The following is a 20,853-nucleotide window of genomic DNA, read 5'->3' on the forward strand; positions in this document are numbered from 1 at the left end:
ATTCTCCCCGCCAAAGCTCTGGAACTGGGCTACTTCGCTCATTCTGCTCTCCACGGTGGAGTTGATCAAGGAGTGCTGAGTTTCGGGGAAGTACAAGTTGGTTTTGGAAGAGGTGCAAGGCTGGGAAAACTGCGCCTCGTCCACACTGGGGATGTTCATGGGATCCATCTGGAAGATGCAGATTTCGTCGTCCTTGTAGCCAATCTCCACGGTGGAGATCTCGGGGCTTTTGACCTCCTTCCTGTCCGACATTAAACCCTGTAGGGACGCAGGTGGCATGTCCCCTTTCTCCTGTTTTATGGGCTCTTCTATGCTCACCGGGCTGTCTGCAGAAATCTCGATGATTTCACAGTCTTTATCAGGGCAGCCGTCTTTGCTGCCCAGCTCCATGTCCGACGAGTGGCATTTGTCAGCACACCTGCCGTTGCCTTCCAGAGAAGCATCGATTTCCAGATATCTGGAAAGGGCCTCCGTGCACTTCTCCACAATGTGCACCATCTGCAGGTAACTTGCCGCCGTGAGGTATTTCAAAAGCTCCTTCTTCTTCACTTCCAGGGCCCCCATGTAGCACGAGAGCAGCAGCTTCCGGCCCACTTCGGCGCTCTGCAAGATAGTAATCCGAACGTGCTGGGACTGAGTGAGCAGGAACTGGTCCCGCATGAAGGTGGAGCAGGCCGCGAAGATGACTTTGTGTCCCTGGAACTCCGTGTCGTTGATGTAGACGGAGACGTCGCAGAAGAGGTTCTGCTGCCTCAGCAGGTTCATCTTTTGCAGCACGGCATCGCCTTGCTGCTCAAACTGGAAGTGGAGCACGTCCGAATCGGCAGCCATCGTGACAATCCTGCTGGGTTGGGGGTGAGGGAATGGAATAAAAAAGGAAGTTTAACACCCCGACACAAGCCATTCCACAAGAAGCAGGCTTGGAAGGCCAAACCCCTCACCCTGCTTCGGCTGTGTAGGCCAGGGGTCCCCAGCCCCTGGTCCGTGGACCGGTACCGGGCTGCAGTATGCCAGCAACTGGTCCGCACAAACAAGCAAAGCCCCATCCGCGGGTTGCAGGCAGCACACAAAACCACGCACTCTCCGTTCCGTGAAAAACCTTTCTCCATGGAACCGGTCCCTGGTGCCCAAAGGTTGGGGGCCTCCGCTCTACAGAGTCTGTGAAAACTTTAGTGCCCCTCCAGAATAGGAATGAAAAGAAGAGAAAAAAGAAAACCCAATGCATTCATCTCTGCAGCTCCGTCCCCTGAGATTATAGCTTTCTACCAGGACTCCCCAAACTCTTCGGCTCGTCTACCCCTTCCTGAACTTCCAGTTTGTTCCTTGACCCCTAAATATTATATGAAAACCATTTAATAAACACCAACAATACTTTCAATAATAAGAACAGTAACAAACGTTCGTCTATCCCAGGTCCTTGAGAAGGACTCGGTGGGTTAAAACCCCCAATCCAGTCTCAAGATGAGACTGAGTGTGCGATGAACCATATATAGGCCCACTGACTATATATGGGGTGTGTGTGTGTGTGTGTGTGTGTTTGATATTGACCACTTTGCACCACCCTGCCTGATCCTCACCAAAGACTGAGAGACTGGAGGCTTTTAAGAAGAGACCGGACAGCCACTTGTCTGGAATGGTCTAGGGCAGGGATAGGCAACCTTGGCTCTTTTATGACTCGTGGACTTCAATTCCCAGAATTCCTGAGCCAGCCAGGGCTCTGAGTTCTAGTGTCACCTTAGGCACAAAGCCAGACACTGACTTTGGCCCAGTTACTTCCTTTCAATCCTAGAAAGGAGGAAATGGCACATCACTTCTGAAAACCCTTGCCAAAAATCCTAGAGACTATGCTGGCTCAGGAATTCTGGGAGTTGAAGTCCACGAGTCGTAAGAGCGCCAAGGTTGCCTACCCCTGGTCTAGGGTCTCCTGCTTGATCAGGGGGCTGGACTAGAAGACCTCCAAGGCCCCTTCCAGCTTTGTTACCTTTCCTTCCTCCCTCCCCCACTCCTCATTGGAGTTTTTCAAGCAGAGACCAGCCAGCCATTAGTCTGAAACGTTACAGGGTCTCCTGCTTGATCAGGGGGCTGGACTAGAAGACCTCCAAGGTCCCCCACCCACCCACCCACCCTGTACCCCTGCTTCGCTTTGGATCCTTTTAGGGCGAGGTGGGTTGCAAGGCTTTTTAGGGAGGCATTGAATAACGCGAATCCTCCCCCAGCCCGGGATTTAGCAAATTTGGATCTGAAGGTCGAACTGTGCCGCCCCTTTCCCTGAAGACCTGCTTTTCTCCGTGAAGAGAAAGCAGGTTGTGAGCATCCTTTATGTGCTAATGCAGGGGTCTTCAAACTTGGCCCTTTTATGACTTGTGGACTTCAACTCCCAGAATTCCTCAGCCAGGCACGCTGGCTGAGGAATTCTGGGAGTTGAAGTCCACAAGTCATAAAAGGGCCAAGTTGGAAGACCCCTGTGCTAATGTTTCTGAAGCTGGGCCGCTTTAAGAGGGCTGGACTTCAACTCCCAGAATTCCTCAGCCAGGCATGCTGGCTGAGGAATTCTGGGAGTTGAAGTCCACAAGTCATAAAAGGGCCAAGTTGGAAGACCCCTGTGCTAATGTTTCTGAAGCTGGGCCGCTTTAAGAGGGCTGGACTTCAACTCCCAGAATTCCTCAGCCAGGCATGCTGGCTGAGGAATTCTGGGAGTTGAAGTCCACAAGTCATAAAAGGGCCAAGTTGGAAGACCCCTGTGCTAATGTTTCTGAAGCTGGGCCGCTTTAAGAGGGCTGGACTTCAACTTCCAGAATTCCTCAGCCAGGCATGCTGGCTGAGGAATTCTGGGAGTTGAAGTCCACAAGTCATAAAAGGGCCAAGTTGGAAGACCCCTGTGCTAATGTTTCTGAAGCTGGGCCGCTTTAAGAGGGCTGGACTTCAACTCCCAGAATTCCTCAGCCAGGCATGCTGGCTGAGGAATTCTGGGAGTTGAAGTCCACAAGTCATAAAAGGGCCAAGTTGGAAGACCCCTGTGCTAATGTTTCTGAAGCTGGGCCGCTTTAAGAGGGCTGGACTTCAACTTCCAGAATTCCCCAGCCAGCCGTGCTGGCTGGGGAATTCTGGGAGTTGAAGTCCAGCCCTCTTAAAGCGGCCCAGCTTCGGCAATACTGCCTTGGGCAGGGTCCTTTGGAGAGACAACCATAAGGGGGAGGACGACCAACCTGCCCTCCCCGCTTCCCCCCTCCGCTCACCGGGCGGCTGCCGACGTCGAGAGGGACCCGGCCAGGCTCGCTCCCGGCCGCGGGTTGCAGAGCGGTTCGCTGGCGGGGATCGACTTCCGGGAGTCTCGCGAGCCTCCTTTTCCTCTCCCCCGCGACCCGGAAGGAGAAGCCGCCAGCAAGCACGTGCGCCGGCTCCTGATTGGCCGCCTTCGCCCAGCCAATGGGAAGGTGAGAGGCGCCCGCTGTGTCGAGCTTGTTTCTTTTGCCGCGCCGGCAGTCAGAAGGGACCTCGGAGGTCATCTAGTCCAACCCCCGAATAGAAGAGAGAATGGAATAAGAAAATAGAATAGAATAGAGAACGGAATAATAAAAAATAGAATAGAGAATAGAATAGAATAATAAAATAATAGAATAGGAGAATGGAATAATAAAAAATAGGAGAATGGAATAATAATAGAATGCAATGGAATAATAAAAGAATAGAGAATGAAATAATGAAAAGAACAGAATAGAATAGAGAATGGAATAATAAAATAGAATAATGGAATAATAAAAGAATAGCGAATGGAATAATAGAATGGAATCTGGAAGGGACCTTGGAGGAATCTTGCCTTAAAAAGCTCCAGTTATGCAGCACCCACAAGTTCTGGTGGCAAGCTGTTCCACTGGTTGTCTTTACTGTTAGGACGTTTCTCCTTAATTCCAGGTTGCTTCTTATATATATATATATATATCTCCCGGAAGCTGTGTCGATTCCCCACGAACTGATGCTTCTTTTGGAGGATCTGGTTGCAAACCGGTCAGGGAGGTGTAGAATAAATCTCGCTCAGCTAGATTCTGGCATCAGATTAGGGAGGCTAATGATTGGGGGTGGGGGTGGAAATGGGGTCTCTTTCCTGGAGTTTTCCTGTACAGGTAGCCCTCGATTTACAACAGTTCGCTTAGTCACCCTTCAAAGTTACAACGGCACCGAACAAAGCGACGTATGACCATTTTTCACACTTAACGACCGCTGCAGCACCCCCCTGGGGTCACATGCTCAAAATTTGGACGCTTGGCAACCGACTCGCATTTCTGACGGTCGCAGTGCCCTGGGGGTGGTGTGATTCCCCTTTTGACAAGCCAAGCCAAGCCAAGGGAGAAGCCAGATTCACTTAAAAACCGTGGCACTAACTTTAGCGGCGAGAGAGGTTGTAAAAGGAGGCAAGGTCCGCTTGACAACTGTCTCACTGTGCAACAAAAATTTGGGGCTCCACTGTCATAAATCGAGGAACACCTATATCATGAAAAAAGAGAGAGAAAAAAACCACAGCGGAAGGTGGTGTAATTGCTTTATTCCGAAGCCACCGCAATGACTCAGTACACGTACAGGAGGGCGAGGGGATCTTTTGGACACGAGAATGCATTCACAGCACACAACGGCCTTCTCCCGAGAGATTTTGCAAGGCGTTGAGGGCGAGAGGGGGGGAAAAATCCCCTCTTCTCCTTTGCCCGGGGAATCCCTAAACAGGGAAAGGCGACAATGATGCTAGTTGTGATTCTACGTACCAATTGCTAGAGTCACAAGATTTCCCCCCCACCCCCCCCCCCGCTTGAGGGAATTGAGCTTTGAAGGGGCCATCATCCCACCACTGCTCGCTTAAACATTTGAGCCCACCTCTCTTTCCTACACACAATTCCTCCTCCTCCTCTCCCACTTCTGAGCTAAGGATAAAACCGAAGGTGACAATGGGCGAAGACGAGGACGACAGGATGGGAAGCGAGGAAGCTGCATTCGTGCAACTCCTTGGCTGGAGATCTCTCTGGCAGAAAGTCAGGTGTTTCCCCTTGAAATACGCGAGGGGCTGGGAGGTCTTTTTTTGGAGAGGCCAGACGTCCCCCATCGTGTTTTTCGAGAGGAAACTATTTCTTAGGGGGAAGTAAACATTGCGGCTTCTGCCAACCTAGCAGTTCGAAAGTACGTAAAAATGCAAGTAGAAAAATAGGGACCACTACGGTGGGAAGGTAACAGTGTTCCATGCGCCTTTGGCGTCTAGTCATGCCGGCCACGTGACCACGGAGAAGTCCTCGGACAAGCACTGGCTCTTCGGCTTTGAAACGGAGATGAGCACCGGCCCCTAGAGTTGGAAACGACTAGCACACCTGTGCGGGGGAGCCCCTAGGACTTCCTGCTTGCTGGATTTCCCAGGAAAAAAAAAGACCCATCGTATAGGAAAAAAACACCCAGGGTTTTCTACGCCAGAATATTGGCTAAGTCAGGGGTCAGCAACCTGAAACGGTGAAAGAGCCACTCAGAACCGGTTCCCTCACAAAAGGAAAAACTGGGAGCTGCAGAAAATGTGTGCACATGCGCGTACATGCGCGCATGCGCAGAACAGGGTTTGACTGAAGAGTGGAGCCAAGGCGAGATATGCACTTACCCTGCATATTTGAATTGATTGGTTGAACTTTTTTAGTCCCACTTTTTTTTTTTGAACTGCACATGGCAGAGGACTTGGAGCCGCAGGAGACGGCTGAAAGAGCCGCATGCGGCTCCGGAGCCGCGGGTTGCAGACCTGTGGGCTAAGTGAACGAAACACCGCTCACACGATACACTATAATCCACCTTCCAACTAGTAACTGCTTGGGAATTCCTCCCCCGCAGGAATAATGCCCCGAAGAGTCGATTCTCTGCCTTGAGGATCCTCTGCCTTTCAGTGCTGAGGGCACAACAAGAATCCTTCGAAACAGATCCTGTCCTCTGTGGCGTTACTTCTAGCAACTGAACCAAGTGCCAACAGTATCTTAAGCACCATATATATATAATCTGGGGGGGGGGAAATAGAGGACTTGGGATTTCAGGGACAACGGAAGGAACTGACCACAGGGATGACAGCTAAGAATATAGAGGTGGATGAGCTCCGAGGCCCTGCCAGCCTTGGAAGGGAAGCCGTTAAGAAAGCCCATTTGGAGTTCTAAAGAATCACATGGGTGAGGGGGTGGGCGGGGGGAGGGTGGAGAGACATGCAAACGTCAACCATTCTAGCCTAAGAACGCCGTTTTCTACAAAGGATGTGATGACACCTATTCTGGTGGGTAGGACTTGGCCCTTTTAGGACTTGCGGGCTTCAAGTCTCAGCGTGCCTGGCTGAGGAATTCTGGGAGTTGAAGTCCACTAGTCCTAAAAGGGTCACGTTTGAAGAGCCCTGCTGTAGGATATGAGCCTGAGCAAAGAGTCAACAGGATAGGGTCATCCTACGGCAGGGGTCTTCAAACGTGGCCCTTTTAGGACTAGTGGACTTCAACTCCCAGAATTCCTCAGCCAGGCACGCTGAGGGTTGAAGTCCGCAAGTCCTAAAAGGGTCACGTTCGATGAGCCCTGTCCTACAGCCAAAAAGGACATCCCACCGGTCTGTTGGTCCAGCTCTCCCGGGTTTGCTCTCAAAGCAGAGTTTCCCAGCCTCGGCCCATTTCAAGCTGTGTGGACTCCCAACTCCCAGAATCCCCCAGTCCAGCCAGACTGGGCTGGGGAATTCTGGGAGTTGAAGTCCACACATCTTAAAACGGGCCAAGGCTGGGAAACTGCTTTGAGAGCAATTGCTCCTGCTGCTTTCCCCGTCACCATTGGAAAGGAACGACCTTGTTAAAGAGGCGATGCCCCTTCGGGTGGGAGGAGCGAAAGGGAAGTGCCTTGATGGTTTTAAGAAAGAATACAAAAGAAGGAAGGCCGCCCAGAGGCGGCCAAGTAAAAAAAAGACTTTATAATTATCCAGTGTTTTTCTTTTTCCGTTTTCTAAGAATACAGTCCTGTCTTTAGCTTAAAAACTCTGCCACAACGGGCCGTGTCTGTTCCTGTTTTTACGCCTTTGGCTGGCTCATGATCCAGTGGCTTCTTATTTGGCAGAACTTACCACACCGGGGTTTTTCCCCCCTGTGCCAGCTCTTGTAACAGTCACAGGAGGAGGTTCCATTGGTAAAAGAGACAAAGTCACACCCAATCCTTCTAAGGGAAGAGGCAAGGTTAGGTCCGGCCCCCGAGCTCAAAAAAAGCAGAGCCCTTCCGGGGTTTGAGGCCTAGGCCTGCTCCCACCGCAGCCGCCTGCGGTCTTCTCGCTCTCCGAGACAGGCTGGGGGCAGCCCCTTAATTCGCACAGGCACTTTCGCTCCGTAAACTGAGCACGGCCTGGGCCAGCTTCCCCGCATCCAGCACCTGGCTGGCTTCGTTCGTGGGGCAGCCCTTGGAGTCGGCTCCCGAGCTGCAGCCGAAGGTGTCGAAGTCCATGGCCGAGTCCTGGGCGCTCCTCTCGTTCGCGTTGTCAAAGCTGTTCTTGCCGTGGAGTTGCTTGAGGTGCTTCCTCAGGACTGGCTTGTGGGCGAAGACCATGTCGCAGTAATTGCACTTGTGGGGCTTATCCCCGCTGTGCAAGTTGAGGTGGTCCTGCAGGGAGCACTTCTGGGAGAAGGTCTTCCCGCAGATCTTGCACTGGAAGGGCTTGATCCCCGCGTGGACCCGCATGTGCCGGTGGAGGTTGCCCTTCTGGGTGAAGGTCTTCCCGCACAGCAGGCACATGAAGAGCTTGTGCATCTTCAGGTGATTGGCGTAGTTCTCCAGGTGCCGGAAGACCCGGGTGCACTTGGGGCACTGGTGGTGCCACTGCAGGCCCTTGTCCACCCCCCGGTTGCTGGGCCCAAAGAGGTCCTTGGAAGCCACGATGAGGTTGTCGGCCGGCGAGTAGGAGAGGGCGTAGTTGTGGAGCTGACTCTGCTCCAGGTCGCCGACCCGATTCTCCACGGTGGAGTTGATCAAGGAGTGCTGGGGCTCCGAGGAAGGAAGGGCGCTTTGCTGCTGCTGCTGCTCAGAGGAAATGAACTGACTGGGGTCCTTTTTGCTCCCCACCTCGGCCACCTCCCCGATCGACTCCACTTTCACGATCTGGATGTCGCTATCGTCCATGTCCATGCTGTCCTCCGAGGGATGGAGGCAAGGCGAATCAGGCTGCAAGGAGTCTTCCTCTTCCTCCTCGTCGTTCTCTTCCTCCTCCTCCTCTTCCCCCCCCTCCCCACTGGCTCCAACAGCCTCCTTTGGCTGGGAAGAGTTAGCCCGGGCTTGGCTTTCCCCTTTGCTTTCCAGCGTCTGTTTGGGCCTGATGAACTTCCAGAGCGCCTCGGTGCAGCGCTCCACGATGTGGCTCATCTGTAGGAAGCTGGCAGCCGTTAAGTAGTTCACCAGCTCCATCTCGGGGAACTCTAGCACGCCGCTGTAGCAGGAGAGGAGCAGCTGACGCCCAACCTCGGAGCTCTGCAGGATGGAGATCTTGACTTCCCTGGAGTCGTTCAGCAGGAACTGATCTCTCAGGAAAGGCGAGCCGGCGGCGAAGACGATCTTGTGGCCGTGGACCTCCAGGTTGTCGATGCGGACGGTGACGTCGCAGAATTTGTTCTCCTCTCTCAGCTTGCTCATCTTCTGCAGCATGGAGTCCCCGTAGTTGTCAAACTGGAAATGGAGACTTTCCGTTCTCTCGGTCATGTTGACAAGCCTAAAGGGGACCAAGAGAAGAGAATATTTGTAGCTCAGGGTTGAAGGGAGGGGTGGGTGGGTGGGTCACCGGCGCTCTCTGAGCTTGGCGGTTTTATTTCGCAACATTTCACTGCCAAACTAGGTAACGTCATCAGTGCTAGAAGGGAGTGGGCTTTAGAGAGAGGAGGAGGGCTGTGGGATCCTCTGTGCTCTCTGAGCTTGGTGGCTTTCTCGCAGATGGTTCATTACCCAAACTATATAACACCATCAGTCCCAGAAGGCAGTGGGGTTTGCGGAGAGGAGGAAGACTGTGGCGTCCTCAGTGCTCTCTGGTGATTTTCTTGCAGATGTTTCATGACCCAGCTAGGAAACATCATCAGTGCAGAGCGGGCTTTATGGAGAGGAGGAGGAAGAAGTGGGTGGGTGGGGGGCAGGACAACTGTGAGCTCGTTCTGCATGCTCTCTGAGCTTGCTTGTTTTCTTCCAGACGTTTCATGCTCCAACTAAGGAACATCATCAATGCTGGAAGGGAGTGAGGTTTGTGGAGGAGGAGGAGGAGAATTGTGGGGCCCTTAGTACTCTCTGAGCTGGCTTCTTTTCTTGCAGACGTTTCCTGACCCAACTAGGGAACATCATCAGTGCTAGAAGGGAGTGGGGTTTGCAAAGAGGAGGAGGAGAATTGTGGGGCCCTTAGTACTCTCTGAGCTGGCTTGTTTCCCTGCAGACGTTTCCTGACCCAACTAGAGTACATCACTAGTGCATGCCTAAAGGATGCCCAGGGAACATCATCAGTGCTAGAAGGGAGTGGGGTTTGCAAAGAGGAGGAGGAGGAGGAGGAGGAGGAGGAGGAGGAGAATTGTGGGGCCCTTAGTACTCTCTGAGCTGGCTTGTTTCCCTGCAGACGTTTCCTGACCCAACTAGAGTACATTTTATTTTTTATTTATTTTAATCCCATTTATATCCCGCCCTAGTGTATGGCAGTGAAAGTTGGACCATAAGAAAGGCTGAGCGCAAAAGAATTGAGGCCTTTGAACTCTGGTGCTGGAGAAGACTCCTGCGAGTCCCTTGGACTGCAAGGCGATCAAACCAGTCAATCCTAGAGGAGATCAACCCTGACTGCTCTTTAGAAGGCCAGATCCTGAAGCTAAAACTCAAATACTTTGGCCACCTAATGAGGAGGAAGGACTCACTGGAGAAGAGCCTAATGCTGGGAAAGATTGAGGGCAAGAGAAGAAGGGGACGACAGAGAATGAGGTGGCTGGATGGAGTCACTGAAGCAGTAGACGTGAACTTAAATGGACTCCAGAAGATGGTAGAGGACAAAGGCCTGGAGGAACGCTGTCCATAGGGTCGCGATGGGTCGGACACGACTTCACAGCTAACAACAACAACATCCCGCCCTTCTCCGAAGACTCAGGGCAGCTTACAAGCTTAGCAGTAGCCTTCATTCTATGTATATGCCTGCTTATTAGGGCTTTCACACACACACCCCCCAAGCGGCATTATTACAAAGTCAGCTTAATTGCCCCCAACAATCTGGGTCCTCATTTTACCTACCTGGGAAGGATGGAAGGCTGAGTCAACCTTGAGCCTGGTGGGACTCGAACCTGCACTAATTGCAGGCAGCTGGTGTTACTTAAGGAGGCATTAGCCCACTGCTCCACCAAGGCATCACCAGTGCACGCCTAAAGGATGCCCAGCCTCCCAACGAGCCACCCCAGCCTCACCCAGGCCTTTGCCTCGAGCACCCGCTGCTAATCTTTCCCTGCTGGGGTAGCCTCCTTGAGCAGGATTCGGGCTCCCCTGCACCCCCCCCTCTATCTCGCCGGGGGAACCTCCAGCATTGGAGTCCCTCCCCCTTCCCCTCCCCCCCCGCCCTCTCCCCAGACTAGGGCAGCTTCCCACCTGGCAGATTCCGCGCTGGGCATCGGGCTCCGGTGGCCGCGAGTTCCACCGGCACCCAGGGAGAAAGAGGCGGACGGGGAAGGGGGCGCCTCTCCTGCCGGGCTGGGCTCACCTCCTCTCCGCCTCCCCCCGGCGCCGCTTCTCGGGGGTCCGTCCGGGGGGGGGGGGAGGAGGAGGAGGAGGGGGGGAGGAAGGAAGCCCGAGCGGGGGGAGGCCTGGCCGAGCGACCGGCTCGCCGCCACCGGAAGTCGCTCTGCCCCACTTCCGGCGCCGCCTCCCCGGGCCCAAAGTCGGCGGGAAGAAAAAGAGGAGGGGAAGGGGCGGGGCCCAGGCGGGTTGCTCAGGAAGAGGCGGGGCGGCCCAGCCGGAAGAAAAAGAGCGGAAGGGGCGGGGCCCAGGCGGGTTGCTCAGGAAGAGGCGGGGCGGCCCAGCCGGAAGAAAAAGAGCGGAAGGGGCGGGGCCCAGGCGGGTTGCTAAGGAAGAGGCGGGGCGGCCCAGCCGGAAGAAAAAGAGCGGAAGGGGCGGGGCCCAGGCGGGTTGCTAAGGAAGAGGCGGGGCGGCCCAGCCGGAAGAAAAAGCGCGGAAGGGGCGGGGCCCAGGCGGGTTGCTCAGGAAGAGGCGGGGCGGCCCAGCCGGAAGGAGCGCAGGGAGGCCGCCCTTCTTCCCTCCCTCTCTCTCTCTCTCTCTCCCCCGCCCGGCGCCGGAAGGGGCAAGCACGGCTTCCGGCCGAGCCCGGTCACGTGACTGGGGTTGGGAGCGGGGCGCTGGGGCGGCCTGACAGAGGCCCGTCAGTGGCGGCGGCGGCGGCGCTGCTCCTCCCGCGCCGGGCGAGAGGGGAGGCGGCGGCGGCGGCGGCGGCGGCGGCGGCGGCGGCGGCAGCCCGGCCGATCTGGATGGGGGTGAGCCGGCTCGGAGCCCCGTCGTTGAGGGGCGCCGGAGGGGGCGGGGCCGGCGGTGGGGGAGGGGCGGGGCCGGCCGAGTGGGCGGGGCTCTTCCGCCGGACTGGGGAGGGGGGGCGGGCGGAGGAGCGTCCCGAGGACCAATGATCGATCGTCAGCGGAGGCCAGTAAGGGGTGGGGTCTAGTTTGGCCCCTCCCCTTGGGAGGGGCATGAAGTCCCCCCCTGACATCCCTTTGAGCCCTTCTTGATCCTCGTCCCGCCTGGATGGGGGACCACCAGGAGATCTCCCCCAGGCTGGCAGATGGATTGGGACGTGGGTTTGTTTTTTTTTTGGCGGGGGAGGGGGGAAGGTAGGGGAGGAGAAATGCCCCAACTCATCTGCCAGCCTCGGAATATCTCCTGGTGGTCCCCCATCCAAGGAAACGCCCAGCCCTGGCCGTGGTCAGGAGGAAAAGGCAGCACAGCCCCTCCCTCCCCACCTTTCCACCCTCCCCACCCGAGGAATAAACATTTCCATTTTATGTTATTTCGCCTGTGCGCAGACTTTCCATGCATTCATCCCAATTCGAGTTTAGATTTATTAGATTTATTAGATTTAGATACCGCCCTTTCCCGAAGGACTCAGGGCGGTTTACAGGGCATTTTAAAATCACATCCATATAAAAGACAAAGTTAAAAGAGAATTAAAAGAGTTTGACTCCCAAGGCCGTTTTACACTGATTGTTAGTGACAAGAGGGGAAGCTTGGCCAGGAAACACCCCCTACACACATACACACCCCTTTGCCTGTTGTTGCTGGGAGGAAACAATGAACGCGTTTGTGTCTTCTGGTTATTCTGTATATCCTTCCAAACTTCCTACTGAATTGGCTACTTATTTAAGTCTTGTGTGTGTGTTTATCATCACAGGGCTCCCAGTTTATAAACACAGACACATATACATGATCTATGCACACCCACACGCATATATTTGCACAGGATGTGTTTGGGCATGGCGTCCATACGTGTGTGTGTATGCCTTTTGAGCTGGAATCTTTTGTGCTTTTGCTTCTGAGAAATGGCAAGAGTGTTTTATCACGGTAAATATGCTGCCATGGATATGTGTGGTGGTGGTTTTCTTCCAGAGGTTTCGTGACCCAACTCGTTAATGTCATCAATCCATTGTGGATTGGGTCGGAGTTCTATGAGGGTGTTTGATAAATTTCTTTTGAACGAAGATTGGGAAGATAACCCTCATCTAATTCCACCAGGCCTGCCCCTGATTGCATGCAAGAAACTCAGCTCTTCTAGGGAAAACCTCTAAACATTATATTATTCGTGCTGGCGAGGCCTTTGCCTTTATAAAGCCCATGTTTCCTAGAGTCATTTTTCTTTCCAAACCAAAAATGATACAAGTTCCATCATTACGCTGATGAAGCTTATTCTGTGGATTAATATGGATTAACTTGGAGCTGGCTGTTATGGTAAATTCCACTTCAGTGTGGAAGGAAACCTAATTATTACCGTTTGTTCTAGTTACGGCAGATCTACTAAACCTCATGGTTTGCATGTTGTACGAAATTGCTCTTGCACAGAAATTTAACAAAAATGCTGAACTGTAATACGGTTTTACTAATGCTGTTCTCCACTTTTGGAGTGGCTGACACTGACCAACGCTTTTAAAGGTGATTGTGAAAGGTGATTATTGCTAATATTAATTGTATAATGATAGCCCATATTCCAGTGTAGGAAGAACATATTCAATCTCAGAGACCAGTAGAATTGGAAAAAAACTGCTTAAATAGATTTCACCATTTTTACAAGGATTGCCTCTTGTGGTTTTTTTCCCCCCAAAAGTTAAGAAAAATGAAGGGGAACTCTAGAAGACTTCAGATTTTTCAGATATTACCTAACGAGCCTCAGAAATTGCAAAAGGCTATTGTGTAAAAATGGGGGGAAAAAAGCATTCATCCAGGAACAGACGATAATAAATACATATGCACGATCTGTGACTCAGAATTTCTTCGCCTTTCCTGCTATACAGTTCAAAAGCAATTTGAGAGCTGTCAAAATAGCCCATAAATTATTTAGGAGAGCCATTGGGACGGGTGTGTGAAATTAAATTCTGCCATTCATGTTAGTCAGTGGGATGTTTTATTGCGCTGCTAAATAGTTCCACCTTGAATCACTGATCTACAAGGAAGCTAGATGAAATAATCCACCGATAGATTTGGGGCTTTTCCAATGTATGTGTCTAGCGATCTGCCCCATGATGGCACCAGCCTTCTCTGGAGCCGATTATATTAGCAAATTCTCCATTTTGTTTCTTTGCTTGTCTGTTTTCTTTTGATTTTTTGTTTATTATTCTGTTTGTGGGCGTCGGGATTTAGATGGCCAGATAGATCAGGTTAAAAGCGAGCCATTCTCCATCAAAACAACGCTTTTACTCAGTACAGGCAGTCCTCGATTTACGGCGTTTCATTTAGTGATGGTTCAAAGTTGCAGCGGCGCTGAAAGAAGGGACTGGCGATCATTTTTCGCACGGCCATTGCAGCAGCCCCGGGGTCACGCTCGGCAACCGATTCGTATTTACGACAGTTGCAGTGCCCTGGGTGGGGTCATGTCACACACACACACACACACACCTTTTTGCGGCAAGCAAATTCAATGGGGAAGCCAAATTTGGGTAACAACCACGTTACTCCTCCAGGGATCCACTTATAACAGCTTCGGCCAGCGAGGTCCTAAAATGGGGCAAAACTCGCTCAACAAATGTCTCTTAGCGGCAACAGAAATTTTGGGCTCAGTTGTCATCGCAAGTCGAGGGCTCCCTGTACTGGAATTAATTAAAAAAGGTAAAGGTTCCCCCGCACATGCGTGCTAGTCGTTTCCGACTCTAGGGGCCGGTGCTCATCTCTGTTTCAAAGCCGAAGAGCCAGCGCTTGTCCAAGGACGTCTCCGTGGTCATGTGGCCGGCATGACTAGACGCCAAAGGCGCACGGAACGCTGTTATCTTCCCACCGTAGTGGTCCCTATTTTTCTACTTGCATTTTTACGTGCTTTCGAACTGCTAGGTTGGCAGAAGCTGGGACGAGTAACAGGCGCTCACTCTGTTACGCGGTACTCGGGATTCGACCCGCCAAACTGCCGACCTTCTGATCGACAAGCTCAGCGTCCTAACCCCACTGAGTAGAAGCGGAGAATTCACTTTTCTCCCGAAAAGCCTATTTGGCTTTTTCTTCGCAAGGCTAAAAGAGCTTGGTTTTGCAAGCCCATTGCCTTCTGCACCGATGATGTTACCTAGTTCGGAGATAGAATCGTCTGCAAGGAAACGAGCGAGCTCAGAGAGCACCGAGGGCCTTCAAAGTCCTTCGGCATAAGACCTTGCCAAAGTCCAGCATTTCACTTCTTGGCTGGCCTGCGCTGGGGATCCCCCCACCCCACCCCGAGCTTTCTCCCTTCTCTTTCCCAGAGCCATCCAGGAAGGGATGACCATGATGGTGCTGTTCGTCTTTTTCCAGGTGCTTCTTCCTCCTCCTCCTCCTCCACCACCTCCTCCTCCTCCGGGCCACCTACACTCCAGGCTTCCCTTTTCAAAGAAATGGATGACAAGGCCTTGCTGGGCAAGATCAGCGTCTCTTCGGATTCCGTCTCCACTCTCAACAGTGAAGATTTTGTCTTAATTTCCAGGCAGGGAGATGAAACGCCCTCCACCAATAACGGTAGCGATGACGAAAAGACGGGATTAAAGGTAAGGCGGGTTTTGTTGCCGGGGGGCGGGGATGCTCCGAGAGGGGTCGGGACTGTAGCTTCCTGCAATGGGAGCGACGGCCCGGCTGCCCGTTTCCTTTGAAAGCAGCTCTTTGCAAAAGCTTCTGGCCTGGCAAACCCAGGAAGCTTTTTCTGTTTGGAGACCGGCCAAATTTTTTGGCTTCCGTCTCCGCGTGCTCCGGCAGGCTGGGAGTGCCAGCAAAAGCCCGTCCGAGGCTTGGGAGGCAGAAGGCGGCAGGGCTGGTCCACCCCCTGATTCTGGGGCTGGAGAATTATCCCCAGCAAGGGGATGCCAGCAGTCCTCGACTTCACGGCAGTTCCTTTAGCGACCGTTCAAAGTTACAACGGCCCTGGGGGGGGGAAAAGGGGGACTTAGGACCGTTTTTCACACTTAACGACTGTTGCAGCGTCCCCCACGGTCGCGGGATCGAAATTCAGGCGCTTGGAAACTGACTCGTATTTATGACGAGGCACGGCATCCCGAAGGAGTGGCGCGATTCCCCTTTTGCAACCTTCTGACTATGGGATAGCCGGATTCACTTTACTGGGTGACTAACTTGATGATGGTGGTAGTGGTGATGATGATGATGATGATAATAATAACAACAGCAATAACAATAATGTTGGGAGGGACCTTGGAGGTCATCTAGTCCAAACCTCTGCTCAGGCAGGAAACCCCATAGCATTTCAGACAAATGGCTGTCCAGTCTCTTCTTAAAAACTTCCAGTGTTGGAGCATTCACCGCTTCTGGAGGCAGGTTGTTCCACTGGTTAATTGTTCTAACTGTTGGGAAGTTTCTCCTTAGTTCTAGGTTGCTTCTCTCCTTGATGAGTTTCCATCCGTTGCTTCTTGTCCTGCCTTTGGTGCTTTGGAGAATAGCTTGACTCCCTCTTCTTTGGGGCAGCCCCTGAGATATTGGAACACTGCTATCATATCCCCACTCATCCTTCTCTTCATTAAACTTGTTGTTGTTAGTTGCGAAGTCGTGTCTGACCCATCGTGACCCCATGGACAATGTTCCTCCAGGCCTTCCTGTCCTCTACCATCTTCTGGAGTCCATTTAAGCTCATGTCTCCTGGGAGGGAGGAGACGTTTTTGGCCAACGGTCTATCTAGAATGCCGCAAGAAAACAGCGTAAAGTCCGACGTAATCCAACCCTTGAGGAGTCCAAAACAATTAGCTGCTCCTGTAACGAGGAGAGCTCAGGATGAGAAGCAGATAACCGTTCCGCTCTTGGCCACTCTGTGGCTAGGCTTGCATGCAACAGTAAGCCAGGATTGTGAGAATCCCTGGCCTATACCTAGCCAGTAAACTAAGCCCTTGTCGCTTTCGGCGTGATTTATATCTAGAGGTGGCATTTTTCCAGTTACTAAGCTTTTATTTTGTTTGATTTGGGCTTGTGACTTTGTCCCAACCTAGCCAGTGATGGCTTACGTAATAACCCCGATGAGTAAACCATGGCTTAGACTCTTGTAATTTACACACACACACACACACACACACACACACACACAGCTATTGTCTCCAAAACCTCTGCCATCCATCTCCATTTAAGTCACATGGCCTCTCCTTCGGCCACACGCCCAGCTCTAAAAAGGTAAAGGTTCCCCCGCACACGCGTGCTAGTCGTTTCCAACTCTAGGGGCCGGTGCTCATCTCCGTTTCAAAGCCGAAGAGCCAGCGCTTGTCCGAGGACGTCTCCGTGGTCATGTGGCCGGCATGACTGGACGCCAAAGGCGCACGGAACGCAGTTACCTTCCCACCGGAGTGGTCCCTATTTTTCTACTTGCATTTTGACGTGCTTTCGAACTGCTAGGTTGGCAGAAGCTGGGACGAGTAACAGGCGCTCACTCTGTTACGCGGCACTTGGGATTCGACCCGCCAAACTGCCGACCTTCTGATCGACAAGCTCAGCGTCCTAACCCACTGAGCCACCGCGTCCCTGGACAACACTAAACCACACCAGGGACCGGATATGGCCAGGGCGTGTTATCACCACGGCAGAAGTGTCAGAAAACCTTGCTTGTTGTAAGACCGGTTTGAGAACCGCAAATAAACATTGGGTTGTTATTTGCTTAGTTGGAGGCACGCTTGCAACCCTGCTCGTTTTTTTTGTTGTTTTTTTTTTGCAGCCGGGGAGTTTCTGGCTTCTCTCCTGCCTCTGACCTTGAAGGAATCATGGCGATGCTGGCCAGATGTTTCCTGTTTCTCAGCTTCCTCCCCGTTTCCAAGCTAGCATCTTTTTTCAAAAAGGACTCTGAAAAGGAGCTGAGTGCTTAGCTCCCTGCTTCTCTTCTGGGACACCCCCAAATGAGTTGGTGTTTCTGCTCTGCTTGCAGTAGGAAGCCTCAGCTGGCAGGGAGGGTCAGGGCTGGATGCAATCTTTTGGAATGCATGCATGCCCCCCAGCCATGAATTTTCCGCTGCTTATCTGGGCCAGGCAGAGCATAAGAGGAACTGATGGAATTTCAGCCTGCAAGTCACTGTCGCACTGCCTGACTCATTTCAGGGAGGACTAAGAGGTTAGTCACGGGCCTCGGTCGAGAGAGCAAGAGGGATGGATGGGTTGATAGGTAGGTAGGAAGACAGAGGTGGGTAAGTAGGAAGAGAGATAGAGAGACAGAGGAAGAGCGATAGGTAAGTAGGTAGATAAAGAGGTAGGCAAACAGATTTGATGGACAGGTAGGTAGGTAAGATATAAAGAGAGGTAAGTAGGCAGGCAGACACTCACAAAGAGATAAAGGTAAATAGACAAGGTTGATAGATGATGGATGGATAGATAGATTAGAGAGAGAGATACTGGATGGATGGATGGATAGATTAGATAGATTGATTATAGATGGATGGATGGATGGATTAGATAGATACGTTGATTACAGATGGATGGATAATTAGATAGATTGATTATAGATGGATGGATAGATGATGATGGATAGATAGATGATTATGGATGGATGGATAGATAGAGAGATAGATAAGGGATGGATGGATGGATAGATGATTATAGATGGATGGATGGATAGATAGAGAGATATAGATAGAGAGATAGATGACAGATATGTATATGGATGGATAGATTAGAGAGAGAGACTGGATGGATGGATGGATAGATTAGATTGATTATAGATGGATGGATGGATAGATTGATTATAGATGGATGGATGGATAGATGATGGATAGATAGATGATTATGGATGGATGGATAGATAGATAGATAAGGGATGGATGGATGGATAGATGATTATAGATGGATGGATGGATAGAGAGAGATAGATGATAGAGAGATAGATGATAGATATAGAGCAGGCATGTCAAACTGCCGGCCTATGGACCGGTTGCGTCACACCGAAACTGTGCCCACCCCATTGCCGGCAATGGGGGGAAAAATGGCGATACGTTGCGCGGTGTCACGTGACATCGCACGTTTGACCTGCCTGATATAGAGAAATAGACAGACAGACAAATAGATGAGAGAGAGAGAGAGAGAGCGCCAAGGCATTGGATGCCCAGGCAAAGGCCCCCTCCCTCTCTGCCAGCCTAAGGGAGGGAAAAGACCAGCTTAATGGCGGCTGCCTCCTGTGAGGGCAGCTGGGTGGGGCTTTTCTTGGCAGGGAGCGGGCAATCACGCCCAGCCAGCTCCCCGGAGTGCTTCTCCCCGCCCGGCCTCCTCCTGCCTTCCTTGACCCCCGTGGAAATTGGAGGGCTGCCAGCTGCCAATTCTCACCGTGGCTTCCTTCCCTTCCCCCCCCCCCATGAAATGGCATGGAGGGCCGCGGCCCGTCCCTCGCGCACAGCCCCTCCCAGCCTCTTCCCCTCCCTCTGCCCAGCCCAACCCCGAAGGCAAACCCCCCCCCCCGCCTGCTTCCCACGCAAAGCCCTTCTCTCCATCCTGACGGCATTTGTGCCACACACACACACACACACACACACACACACACACCCGTGGGTGGCTGGCAGGCAGGCAGGAATTTAGCTCAACAGGCCCACCGGGGGAGACGCCTTTGCAGACCCCCACTCTGACTTTAGAAAATGGCAAACCCTTCTGGAATGTCCTGCTCGCTCTTATCAAAAGTGGGGTGTTTTTTTTTAAATATATATTTTGGAAAGGCAACTGGACTGATTTTTTTTTTAAATTATTTTTGGGGGGAGGAAAAAAGAAGACGTTTCGCTTCCTATCCTGCAAGCTTCATCAGTTCTGATGGATGCCGTGGGAGGTGGAAGGAGAGTTACTGACAGTTGAGATTAGTCCGTGGGGGTGCGGGGACGGAAAGATGGTTTTTTTTCCGGGCAGTTGTGCAACTGCGTGAGGACCAGTCTTAAGTCACTTTTTTCAGGGCTGTTGTAGCCTTGAACGGTCGCTAAAGAAATGGTTGTAAGTTGAGGACGACACGTGGAAGCCAGACTTTTTATTCATATTTCTAATAAATCTAACCACCGTATAAAAAAGATGTTGAGACTCTGGAAAGAGTGCAGAGAAGAGCATTAAAGATGATCAGGGGACTGGAGGCCTAAAACATATAAAGAACGGTTGCTGGAATTGGGTATGTCTAGTAGTTTAATGAAGAAAAGGATGAGGGGTGACATGATAGCAGCCTTCCAGTATCTCAGGGGCTGCCCCAAAGAAGAGGCAGTCAAGCTATTCTCCAAAGCACCCGAGGGCAGCACAAGAAGCAACGGATGGAAACTAACCAAGGAGAGAGATTCAACCTGGAACTAAGGAGAAACTTCCTGACAGTTAGAACAATTAACCAGTGTAACTACCTGCCTCCAGAAGTTGTGGGTGCTCCATCACTGGAGGTTTTTAAGAAAAGACTAGACAGCCATTTGTCTGAAATAGTATAAAGTTTCCTGCCTAAGCAAGGGGTTGGACTAGAAGACCTCCAAGGTCCCCCCCAACTCTGTTATTCTATTCTATTCTATTCTATTCTATTCTATTCTATTCTATTCTATTCTATTCTATTCTATTCTATTCTATTCTATTCTATTCCATATTTTCTATTCTATTCTATTCTATTCTATTTTATTCTATCTATTCTATTCTGACATCTGGTCTCATCTATAATAATAATGAAGTTGGAAGGGACCTCGGAGGTCATCTAGTCCAACCCCCTGCTCAGGCAGGAAACCCTATACCATTTCAGACAAATGGCTGTCAAGTCTCTTCTTAAAAACTTGCAGTGTTGGAGCATTCACCACTTCTGGAGGCAGGTTGTTCCACTGGTTGATTGTTCTAACTGTCAGGAAGTTCCTCCTTAGTTCTAGGTTGCTTCTCTCCTTGATTGGTTTCCATCCGTTGCTTCTTGTCCTGCCTTCGGGTGCTTTGGAGAATAGCTTGACTGCCTCTTCTTTGGGGCAGCCCCTGAGATATTGGAAGATGGCTATCCTGTCACCCCTGGTCCTTCTCTTCATTAAACCAGACATACCCAATTCCAGCAGCCGTTCTTTATATGTTTTACCCTCCAGTCCCCTGATCATCTTTGTTGCTCTTCTCTGCACTCTTTCCAGAGTCTCGGCACCTTTTTTACATCGCAGTGACCATCCTCGGGACGCTGCGACTGTCCTAAATACGAGCCGGTTGCCAAGCGTCCCAGTTTCG

General features: G+C 51.8%; 3 protein-coding genes across 8 annotated transcripts in view; 1 reads left to right on the forward strand and 2 right to left on the reverse strand.

Annotated features, from left to right (window-relative positions):
* Positions 1-3,398, reverse strand: part of ZBTB6 (zinc finger and BTB domain containing 6) — a 4,117-nt gene extending 719 nt beyond the window's left edge. The window contains exons 1-2 of one of the 2 annotated variants that reach the window (XM_081340002.1): positions 3,237-3,398; positions 1-844 (exon numbers count right to left, since the gene is read on the reverse strand). The exon at positions 1-844 is cut by the window's left edge and continues 719 nt beyond it. In XM_081340002.1, the coding sequence (XP_081196128.1) occupies positions 1-831 (831 nt within the window). In that variant the 5' untranslated portion in view covers positions 832-844; positions 3,237-3,398. The remainder of the gene's footprint in view (positions 845-3,236) is intronic. The other variant, XM_081340001.1, reaches the window with a different exon arrangement.
* A 1,112-nt stretch (positions 3,399-4,510) lies between these two features.
* On the reverse strand, positions 4,511-10,840 carry ZBTB26 (zinc finger and BTB domain containing 26). 3 transcript variants are annotated; one of them, XM_081339671.1, is made up of 2 exons: positions 10,721-10,840; positions 4,511-8,722 (listed from the first exon to the last, which is right to left on the reverse strand). In XM_081339671.1, exon 2 carries the CDS (start codon positions 8,710-8,712, stop codon positions 7,327-7,329), a length of 1,386 nt encoding a protein of 461 aa, XP_081195797.1. In that variant the 5' UTR covers positions 8,713-8,722; positions 10,721-10,840; the 3' UTR covers positions 4,511-7,326. The 3 variants fall into 3 exon arrangements, with proteins under 3 accessions (XP_081195797.1, XP_081195796.1, XP_081195798.1); XM_081339670.1 differs by having other exon boundaries at positions 10,609-10,839; XM_081339672.1 differs by lacking the exon at positions 10,721-10,840 and adding an exon at positions 10,261-10,426.
* Positions 10,841-11,346: 506 nt separating this feature from the next.
* The window catches only part of RABGAP1 (RAB GTPase activating protein 1), a 68,587-nt gene continuing 59,080 nt past the window's right edge, over positions 11,347-20,853 (forward strand). The window contains exons 1-2 of one of the 3 annotated variants that reach the window (XM_081339589.1): positions 11,347-11,507; positions 15,007-15,236. In XM_081339589.1, the coding sequence (XP_081195715.1) occupies positions 15,087-15,236 (150 nt within the window). In that variant the 5' untranslated portion in view covers positions 11,347-11,507; positions 15,007-15,086. The remainder of the gene's footprint in view (positions 11,508-15,006; positions 15,237-20,853) is intronic. The other 2 variants (XM_081339590.1, XM_081339591.1) reach the window with 2 other exon arrangements.

The sequence above is a fragment of the Vipera berus genome (assembly GCF_964194415.1).
Source record: "Vipera berus genome assembly, chromosome: 15".
NCBI classification, from domain to species: domain Eukaryota; kingdom Metazoa; phylum Chordata; class Lepidosauria; order Squamata; family Viperidae; genus Vipera; species Vipera berus.